General features: G+C 31.5%; 1 protein-coding gene across 29 annotated transcripts in view; it reads left to right on the plus strand.

The window, feature by feature from the left end:
• The window catches only part of LOC145301788 (uncharacterized), a 533,649-nt gene extending 524,749 nt beyond the window's left edge, over window positions 1-8,900 (plus strand). For all 29 annotated transcript variants that reach the window (XM_080144599.1, XM_080144601.1, XM_080144602.1 and 26 more), the window contains one exon: window positions 271-8,900. In XM_080144599.1, the coding sequence (XP_080000725.1) occupies window positions 271-474 (204 nt within the window). In that variant the 3' untranslated portion in view covers window positions 475-8,900. The remainder of the gene's footprint in view (window positions 1-270) is intronic.
• Window positions 8,901-11,536: the final 2,636 nt, after the last annotated feature.

The following is an 11,536-nucleotide window of genomic DNA, read 5'->3' on the forward strand; positions in this document are numbered from 1 at the left end:
CCGAGATGCAACATTTTGTCGATGGGGCATTTTCTTTTTTAAAAATAAAACTGTTTGATTAATTTACGTGATTTTTGGTGTACAGTATTTTCTTTTCGTCATGGGTACGTATGTCATACAAATGTTTCTTTCTTTTTTTTATACATATGCCGAATTCTGGACAAGCACCATTATTTAGATTCAAATATTGCATTTTTTTTTTTTTTTTTTTACGTAAATGTGCAGTAGAGAAAATATGATCAGTTCTTCAAATACGTTTTTCATTTTTAGGGTCTTGACAAGGAATGGCCAACCCTTGCCGCCTTGGTCACCCATCACACCGTCATGAGAGAGATGTTACCTTGTACACTGAAATTGCCACGCACCTCCAAGAACCCTTCATTTAAAGACCATGATAAAGATGACAAAGATGAAGATCCTGATTATCAAAGACTGTCTGACTTCACGACCATGATGGCCGACTTGAAAATGTGATTCCTATCCCAGAATGCTTTGAAATTCTTATGATGTTCGGGTGTTAAGGCTGATGAGACCAAAAAGAGGTTGTTTTCTTTAATTTTTTTTTTTTTAGAAATTGAACAAAAACCTCAACTTTCTTTCTCTCCTCCTTTCTCTCTCTCGTAAAAATGAGATTTTAATTACCGAAGGAAACAGAAGAAAAATGTTTTTCATTATCAATGAAATCCATTTTTTAATTTAATAAAAAAATCAGCAAAATCCTGTTGGTGGGTTAGGTACAGTGGAGTGATGTGCTCTTCCCCACTAATGAATTGGCAACAAACATGTTTGTTTGCATCGTGATTTTTTACAAGAACTTATTGAAGAAGCTGAAACCCAAAAATGAACTAATAAAACCGATCTTACGCGTTCGGTTTTGAATAATTTTCTCTAAAAAAGAGAAAAAAATCTGTTCAACATAAAAAAAAATTAATCGTGATTTTGAATGCGTTTTCATTTTGCAGAGATAAGGCATTTTACTTATTTTATATTTTGGATAAAAAAAAAAATACCCTCCATTTGAAATAAAACATTCATTGTAAGCCATTTTTTAATTTTATAAACACACGCGCACGCACACACACACACACACACACGCATATATATAAATATATACACACACTCATACATGATGGAAATAGTGTGAATGTAGTCAGCATCAAATCTCAGGATTACACTCTCTACTGCTAAAGCCAATAATTTCCAATAATGATTAACCAAATCACTGGAGGAAGTAAAGAATGAATATCCTCACTTCTTCCAGCTCAAGAAAGAGCATTTGACGGGAGTCTACATTATTGTCTATGTACGTATGCCTTTCTGTGTGTGTGTTTATTTTTATATATATATATATATATATACGCACACAGAGCATCTCAAGGAATGTACTCCCACTTCGAATGACAATAAAACCTTTATTTACGGACATAGAGTGAACTAGAATAGCTTCAAATACAGAAAGCAAATGCAATTGAAGAATCATGTTTGCAAATGTCCAAATAAATGATTATTATTGTCCAGATAATGTTGATAACAGTTTAAGTGAGAATACATGACATTTTTTGAGACACCCTGTATGTATGCGTGTACGTATATGATAAATTCAAATTTATTACCTAGTAATAAAGTTTGAATATATCCAATCCAATAATGCTCACCATATTTGGCTCACAATGGCACCGCAAACATTTTAACCGATTGCTTTTCTCTGAGCCAAGTCTTATTTAACAAACCTTGAAGAAAAAAATTGTTTGTCAGTATAAGATAAATAACATTATATATATATATATATATGTGTGTGTGTGTGTGTGTGTGTATATAATGTTATATGGGGCTGATATTTATTTCTAACATTATTGATATTTTTATAAAATATCAATAATGTTTGCATTTTTATATATTTTTTTCCCTTTCTTTTTCTTCTTTCCAAATTCGTATTTCGCATCCTTTGCTTTTGACTAATGAAATGATGGCTGACTTTATGTCGAATAGTATTTTTTAAAAAAAAATGTGATGATTGTGAAAAGTTTTTTTTTTTTTTTTTTTTTTTTTTTGTAAATCTTTGAACACTGGATTTGTAACTTTCGTTAAAGTGGAAGCTGATTGGTCGATCGAAATGAGATTCTGATTGCTCAAAGCAAACTGGATAAAAAAAAAATTTTTGTGTAATTTTTCTGAATTCATCAATGTTTTTTTTTTTTTTTTTTTAATCTGTGTATGCTTGTCACGTAATAATCTGAATTGTGTGACGATATTAATAATTAATAATCAAAACACAGGCATAGATATGTGTTTATCCAAGAAGGAAGGAAGATTACAAAGTTATTCTTGTCATATTTATTTGACTTTATGTAGAGATTGTAAGACTTTGTTGCATCCAAACTGAAGTCTTCAAAACCATTTTTACAGACGAAGCGAGAGAGAGAGAGAATTCGGAGGTGGTTGAGAAAGAACCATGTTTAATTGTGCAATACCAAAAAATATATCATCCATAAATCTTTTATCTCTTTAAATTTTTGAGGGTATCATTTTATGGATGGCAAACGTATCGCAGGTATTTTTTTATTTCAAGAAAAAAACAAAACTGAACAGAATCCAAAAATTAATTTGTAAAAATTTCGTTTTTGCCTGAACCAAATTTTCTTTTTGGTAAACTATTTCTCTTGTCAACGTTTTTTTTTTTTACAATCAGTTTTTTTGAGTTTTTTTGCAAAAATGAATTTCCATTTTTTCCCCCTTTGGATTACTATCCTCGTCAGTGTTTATTTTTTGCAACATTTTGGCTGACGTATTCTCTGGCCTTCTGTAAGCGTTCATTCATACACGATGATGTATTTCACCGTAATTTGATTATGATGCGTGTCGATACATTTACGTTTGATGTTAATATCAACTTTGTTGCAGAAAATAGTTCAAAGAGAAACAATATGTCAGTTTACGTTTTGGCCTGTCATGATTTTTCGGGGACATTTTTTTCCTGTGGAATTAAACGTCATTTCTTAACTTTCCTCTTTTTAAAAGATGAACGATTTGAGAAATTTGGCATTTACAAAAATATTAATCTTTTAGCAAAAGTTCATTTTTAATGGTAAAAACATTTGTTTTATATTTGTTTAATTTAAAGGTGTACAGAGTTATCTCCCTTAGAATTATTTTTTCTAATTAAAAAAAAAAATACGGTCAAATCTTTTCCCTTTTTTTTTTTTTTTTTAATCTTGGAATGGTCGTCGTATTTAAATGAATTTTTGGCAGAAGACTTGATAAAAAAAATCATTCGATCTTCATTTTTAATAATTTTTTGTTTTTGTTTCATTGAAATACATTTTGTTGTCATCACCTGAATGTGATTTGACGTCACGTTTTTATTCATCTCGTTTTATCTTTTTATTCATTTGATTAAGATTTGAACATTATGCAATGGATGCCACAGAAGTCGTTGCCAATTTAAAACCTGCCAAAGTTATTAAAAAAATGCAAGTTTAAAAAAAAAATAAAGTAGATAGCAACCCCCTTCCACCCTTTTGTCTGCTGAGAAATTCTTTCAACTCTTAAGAAAAAAGATTTTTTGGGTTGTGGAATAATGAATGACATGTCAAAACCAAGAAGAATTTTGAAGAACCAAATGTGAAAATGAACGGCAGATTGACGTGCATTTTTCTTTTACCGATAAAAACAATTTTTTCCCATTTTAGGGATGGGAAGGGGGTTCTAGCTGCAAGTTTCAAGTACACCACTTTTAGCTTTGTCCCATTTCTCTTCACATGTATATATTTCTATATCCATCCTCATCATTTTTTTTTTTTACCTAAATAAGAACAGCATTCGACTTTGATGTTCTGTCACTCTATGTGCTTTTGAAGGGTATCACTATATTACCACTGCCAGTAGCTAGTTTTATTTCAAAGTTTTTCTTTTTCTGGACTAGTTGCTCTACTAAGGCTTTACAGTCCAGTTTACTCTACTATTTTACCCATAGCTGACATGATTCCAGTCGGTGTTTGCAACTAAATCATGCTGAAGCATTAGTCCTCTTCGGATCGTTGAAGTTGACTCTGGTAAGTTCTTAGATCATTTACTGCTTAGGAATGCCACAACCTAGATTTTGGAATTCCTTCCCTTTTACCTGCTTTCCTAACATAAGACATGTCCCTTAATCCTCCGGGATTGTGGGGGCGCTTCATTATTTCATGCAGCGTGTCTTGGGCAAACATAGCCTCGCAGCACTCATCCCTCTCCAAGCTCCATGCAGAAGTTTAAATGTAACGTAAACAAACATTTTACTCATTTCCTAAACATGGTTCCAAATATTAGCCGTTACATCCAAGTATCAGTAGGTCTTGTTTGTGTCTTTAAAAAAACTATCAACTAAAATGGAAATTTATTTTGAAATTTTGTAGATTGGAAAAATAAAAGGACGTTTTTTTAGAATTTAACCTAATAAAAAAAAATCAACTACAGAAAAATCTTAATGATGCCTGTACCTGTCATGGAACGAAAATATCATATTCCAAAAAACATCTAAATTGATGAAGTAGTTTTATTTTTTTAAAGAAAATTATTTTTAACCAATTTAAAGTGATTAATGTTAAATAGGTAGCATTACAAAGCTGATCTTGCAAATTAGAATTATGTTGGACTTATCTTACCCCCCTTTTTTTTAAGATATGATGTGAGACTGTCCCTTTTGTCTTACTCATAAAATTATTTTTTCCTTATAAATAAAACTACTTCATCAATTTCCATGTATTTTGGAATATGACATCTTCGTTCCGTGGTGGATACGTATATTATAAAGATTTTTCTGTTCTTTGTTTTTTATTTAATTAAATAAGAACTAAAGAAATTCCTTGAAATATTTTTCCAAAAAATATCCTTTTTAAAGAAGTTTTGTTTCTTTTCCTCCTCAACATTGACGTCACTATAAATAATGCATAGGTTTGTTGAGTGTTTCGAATAAAGGGAGAGAACCAATGTTTCCTTTAAATAACTTCAAATCTTTCGATAAGAATTTTGAAAGTTTTTTTTTTTTTCGCATGAAAAATTTTCCTCTAAAATTCACAGGCCAAAAGGTTTACTGCACTTTTCTACGTTCACGTCAAAATGCAAAATAGGAATTTTTTTAATCTGACCTCCCCCCTCCCATCCCACTCTTAAAAAAAAAAAAATACATATATACTTGTTGACTCACCGTTGACATTTGACCCGACACATTCTGTACTCTCCTAAATTGTACAACTAAATAGCAGATTGGATTATATGTGAAACAAATGCATTCAAATGTTTTCAAAGTTTTCTTTGTCACCATTCATTTTTTGCAACCAAATTCATTGTTCATTTTTTTTATCTTTAACTTTCAAAAATTGATCATTACCATTTTTTTTTTTTTTTTTTAAATTTCATATAAGATTCTCATTAGCATTTATTTGTGAGTTGTGTCCATTGGAGGACGGCATTTGTCACTGGTTTTTCTCTTGCTGGCAAAATTTTCTGATTATCTCCCCTGATTTAATTTTTCCAAAAAAAAAAAAATATGCAAGGAAAGCAAGAAAAAAAAAATCATACAAATTATAAAAACCACAATATCACCCGACTACCCATTTAAAAATGGACTTTTTTCTTTTTTTCCAATATATTTAAACATTCTGGTGAGAGGAAGGGGTTCTTTGGATTGTGCAACAAGAATAAATTGCCTTTGACTGTAAAAAAAAAAAAGGCAATGGTGTTTTCAATTTTTTTTTTTTTACAAAATTGATTTTATGCTAAAATGCATTTGAAAAATATTGAAAAAGAAATGATTAATTTCTCTTTATAAAAGGAAACAAGAAAATCAAATAATTGATTCGATAGAACTTTAGAAGAATTTTTCTGCTTTTTAACAATTTCTTGAAGAGAAATTGCTGAATAAGAAAAAATTATTGGTAAAATTATTTCCTCTCCTAAAATAACAGGAATCAGATTCATAAAAAATAAAAAGAATCTAAATTCTTGAAAATGGTCTTCTTGCAGAAAGTAAATAAAACAAAAGAAATTGTCATATTTATGTGAAAATTGGCGTGGAACGAGAAATGCTGAAAGAGAGGATACAATTCCGAATATAAACCTTCCAATCAAAAACTGTATAAAAGCCGCCCATGTTTTAGGGCGCGTCAAATTGCTATCAATTTTTATTTTGAATCTAGAATTCAGTCAAACTCAATTTCTAGAAGTAGCTCTTTAAAAATTCCACCCTCCGCAAAAAAGTTGTTAAGAAAAGAAAAAAATATATAAAAACAAAAACAAAATCTCCGTTTATGGAAGTTAATAGAATTACAATTTTCAACAACAAAAAATTTTATTCTAAACAAAAGATGAACAAAAAAAAAAATTGATTTAGCAAATTAAAACTTGTATCCATTTTTACTGCTGGTAAATGAAGGAATAATCATTTTAGAAGCAATCAGATGGTTAGCAGTGAAGATAAAAAAAACTTGACAAACTTTTTTTTTTCTCAACGTGAACTGCGTCTTATTTTTTATTTTTCTGGAAAAATTTCTATTTTTCGATAAATCTTTCAATTACTGTTCATAAAGTTCGGGAAGGTGGAAATGTATGGAAATGAAGCTACGCAAAATCTTTTGCATTTCATTCCCATAGGGAATCGTTAGGCTAAAATACCTATAGATTCTTTGTAGCTTAATTGCCATATATTTATACTATATACTTCCTAGCTCTAAGCACATATTGAGCACTGTTGAAGTAAATACTAAAAACTGATACATAAATTATTGTATCTACAGAACATTTTATGTGCATTTGTGAAATGTGTGTGACTTGATATTTTATGAGAAATCCTTATCTTCACGAGACGAGAAGAAATGCCACAGAGATGGCATATTTAGATACAGAATGTATCAATTCATAATTTGTATGAAACAGCAATACACAACTCCTCAAGCAGTTGAGCACTTTTATGAGGATGTATTTCACTACTAGAAAAAAAAAATGGAAAATGTTAACCTAAAAAGCTCATGTAAAAGAGAAAAAAATTGCGACAGAAATTAAAACAGAAACTGATAAACTATTTCTTAAGTTAATTAGTTTATCAGTTTTTTGTTTTATGTCGATGCATTGGCAAGTATATTTCTTTCTTAAACTTGAACATTCATAAAAAAAATCTTTCAGATTAAAAAAACTGATGGCACCAAAAGCAGGAAAATTCATTCGCAGTTGGATTTTTGTAGTTTGTGAGAAGAAATGGTTTATGTCTGAAACCGAATTGTTTTTTTGTTTTTTTTTCTACTTAATTGCTCCCATCTCACGCCTTGCGATGAATATTAAGAAAATGGCGATTCTAAGTAAAATGATTGATAAAAAAAATTTTAGAACCAGCACATAAAAAATAATTTATCTGAAAACAAAAATATCCTTTTCCAATCACTCATAAAAATCAAGGGACGAAATTACTAAGCAACATTTTGAGATGTACCCATCAACACCTTTTTTTACCAATCAAAAAACAATGCTGAATTATCTCCCTTACATAAGCATTTTTATGAATTATCTCCCTTACATAAGCATTTTTATGAATTATCTCCCTTACATAAGCATTTTTATGAATTATCTCCCTTACATAAGCATTTTTATGAATAAAATCCTGTTGTAAAGTGCCCAGGTGCGCTACGGCTAGGCAAATATGCACATTCATAATTTGTAAACAAGTTTACGTACATTTCAAGAAGCATAATGATTTTAAAGGATGCAGAGTTTTGGAAGAATGCTTCAGCAGTTCGATGTGAAAGAAATGTTCCTGAAAGTCACATGTTGTATGTCCACGTGTGTCAGACACATGGACATGAAAAAAGGTGCTCCAGGTTGTTTTTGTTGTTGGCAAGATGGTTACTAATTTTGTTTGTGTTTACCAAGTCGGTTCCTAAATGTCTCGCGTTCCAATAAATCCAAGTCCAGGAAAAAAAAAAAATTTTTTTTAAGGTTGATTACTAAACTTAAACTGGGGGGGGGGGGGATTTTGTTGTAAAAAGTTTGTGTCGGTTTTTCTGTCACTCTGAATCGTACTCTATGTCCATCTGTGTGCTTCTAAAATATGAATTCTTTCGGATGATGATTGACAAAATTTGTAACGACTTACACGAATGGAAAAATGTTTTACTTCAAAAATTTAAGCATAAAAAAAACTTCCAGGTTGATAAAGGAATCATTAAATAAACTCGCTTTTAAAAAAAAAAAAAAAAAAAAAGAAAAGAAAAGAGGGAAAAAGATGGCGAATAAAGTAGGGACACTCCCACCCACACGCACACACAAAAGCACATCAAGTCGTAGTTAAAAAAAAAAAAAAAAATTTTTTTAAACTAAAAAAAATGTTAAAATGTGTTTCCGAAAATCTTTGGAAGAAGTTTTGTAAATTTTTTTTTTTTTTTTTTTTTTTTCTATTGTTGTTTTTGTTTTTTTTTTTCTTGTGTTGACTTTTCCTTCTAGTCTGAGTTGTTGGCAAAAAAATTGCCAAATTGTTAACATATTTACACATTGTAAATACACAGTATTTGTGAATGAACACATATTATACATACACACGCACACACACCTGTAAATACATGCACACACACACACACACACACACACACACACACAAACATTTTGTGCTTTTAGTTCTGCTGTCCCTGCTTCTCATTTTTTTTTTTTTTTTTTTTTTTTTTTTTTTTTTGCCCTGAACGTTTTTGATGCAATCCGAATGAGATTAATTCAGAGCGAAAATTGTTTTTTTGTTTTTTGTGTCGAAATGTCTAAAAAACCAAGTGGAAATAGATTTTGTTGTGTTTTTATTCCATTTTTCCATTTTTGTTTTAATTTTCTGAAATAAATATTGAAAATGTCCTACACAAAAAATTTAAAAAATGTTAGTCGAATCAGCTTGTTTGTTTGTTTGTTTTGTTCTTTTATTCTGGTTCAATTGTAGCATCGATGTTTTGTGTATTTTGTTCAAATCTTTAATATATTAGGTTGAGAAGAAATAATCTATTAGGTTGAGAAGAAATAATATATTAGGTTGAGAAGAAATAATATATTAGGTTGAGAAGAAATAATATATTAGGTTGAGAAGAAATAATATATTAGGTTGAGAAGAAATAATATATTAGGTTGAGAAGAAATAATCTATTAGGTTGAGAAGAAAGTTCATGCGAAGTTATTCATTTTGATTTCAAACAAGTTTTCATTCTAATACCTTTACTTTATGTATTATTTTCAAACAAGTTTTCATTATAATACCTTTACTTTATGTATCATTTTAAAGAGTGTTTTTTATTCTATCTAATCATTTAAATTACAATCATTTTAAAACAATTTTTTCTTTTCATAACGTTGAATACAAGACGGACAAAAAGAAAATTCTGTGAATTTTCTTTTTTCAATTCAAGCTAGGCCGAAAAAGAGCGTAGTGGTCAGCCATCAGATGTTGACAACGATCAATTAAGAGCGTTAGTCGAAGCCAATTCACTCACAACTATTCGAGAACTTGATTCTGAATTAGACGTAATATATACAATGATTTCCAACCACTTGAGAGAGATTGGAAAGACAAAAAAAACTTGATAAATGAGTGCCTTACGAATTGAACAACACCTAAAAAAAATGCTGTTATGAAGAGCCCACCTTCAACGGAGCAGCCCTGGCAATTACCTCAATGTATTTGTTCCAATTCATATTATCTTTGAATGTTAAGTCTAGAAGCTTGAGGGGAATTTTTTCGGGCAGTGTATCATTAGCCATGGCAATCATTGATTGAGAAGGTTTCTTGTAATTATTAAAGGAAATAAGTTTAGTCTTGGACGTTTTGGTCCAATTCTACTAAAGACTGAAGGTCTTCCTCTGGAGTTTTAGCAATTTCCTTAGATATGTGGCATCAGCAAATATCTCCGTCTCAGAAAATTTTATCAGGTCATTTACAAATATCTGGAATAATAAAGCTCCAAGGGTTTATCCTTGTGGCATTGCTGCATTTTGATATCATTTTGATATACGAACCTTAATGAGAACCTTGATTTTTTTTTTTTTTCTTATCTAAGGATTTCATTATGTTAAGTATTCGTTCAGCAATACCATGTGATTTAATTTTCATGAGAAGACCATTGTACCAAACCGTTAAAGGCCTTAGATATATCTAGAGCTACTAATCTAGCCTCCCCTGCCTTATCCAGTGCATGGTATGTACATTCAGGGATTACAGTTACGATATCTGCAATAGGCAGACCATCGGTTGAAAGACGTTTAATAGCTATGAGGTGGCAGACTTGTGCTTGATTGATTAAGGACTTAAATATTTTGGCGAAGAGAAGGAAAAGGCTAATTTGGCGATAATTTAATGGGTTAGTACTTTCATCAGAATTCTTGAAAACTGGTACTGCAGAAACAATTTTCCAGCTGTCAAGAAAGCAAGATTCATTAAGGCATTCATTGAAATAGTGACGCATGGCAGTCGGCAAGCGGCCAAGAAAAATCATTAAACGAGAAAAACATGAGAGTAAGATTCTTTTTGTTCAACTCCCATGCGTTCGATACAGCCAAATCATCTTGGTCTGTTCCAGCAGAGGGTCTCATCAAAATAGCCAGATCTCTAATCAGGGTTTGTTTGAAATCCGTACACTTTTGCATACCTCCACAATAGACGTGAACACAAAACAAAGTTTAAAAAATATGTAACAGGAATGAACGATTTGACTTTATTTTCTAGTGACAACGTTGACAGCATGGAGGGGTCACGAGATGGAGTTTGTGCAAAACTGACAAAAGATAATGTATCGCTTGCTCTGCCCATGGTTGCCGTTCTCTTCTTCTCTTGTCATTGTCTGCTACTTCTATTTTATTGACACGGATGACATCAAAACATTCCACCATGTATTGTCTTGAAATGTCGGTAAATCCCACTACATCCCCCATTTTGACTTTTTTGACGTCATTACCAGGACACCTGAATCCAGAGTCTGACAGATTTTCCTTTGACGTCATCTTCGAAGGTCCAGAGACAGCTGACTGTCACCTCTGCCATCTGCAACTCCACACCCCCACTCCTGTAAAATATTTACTGAATTGAAGTCAAGCCTGGATCTTGATGTACGTGTTCCATTTCAGATCAGGAGTAAAGGTCAAACCCAGAACCTTGTCAAAACATGGAGCCTCCCCAAGACGAGAGCCATCCATTTCAATTGATGCCAGATGGAGATCAGAGCGTTGATGATGTAAAGATAGAAGCTTGGTTTTGGATGCATTAAAAGTAATCAGTCTCCTCTTCCCTCACTCTACCACGTGCTCAAGATCAGAGGAGAGAGAATTAGAGAGCGCTTTGTCATTTACGACCTTTGATGTGTTGTCATAGATGGTCGTGTCATCAGCATAGATGTCAACAAATGATTTAAGTATATGTTTTGGGAGATCATTGAAGTAGATCAGGAAGAGAGTTGGGCCCAAGATGGACCCCTCAGAGACTCCAGCATTAATACTGTGGGCCTCTGATTTCTGTCCATCAACCACTACTCTTATGAGCCTATCA

This window comes from Euprymna scolopes, chromosome 2 (genome assembly GCF_053919585.1).
Source record: "Euprymna scolopes isolate OS-2025 chromosome 2, ASM5391958v1, whole genome shotgun sequence".
Taxonomy (NCBI): Eukaryota; Metazoa; Mollusca; class Cephalopoda; order Sepiida; family Sepiolidae; genus Euprymna; species Euprymna scolopes.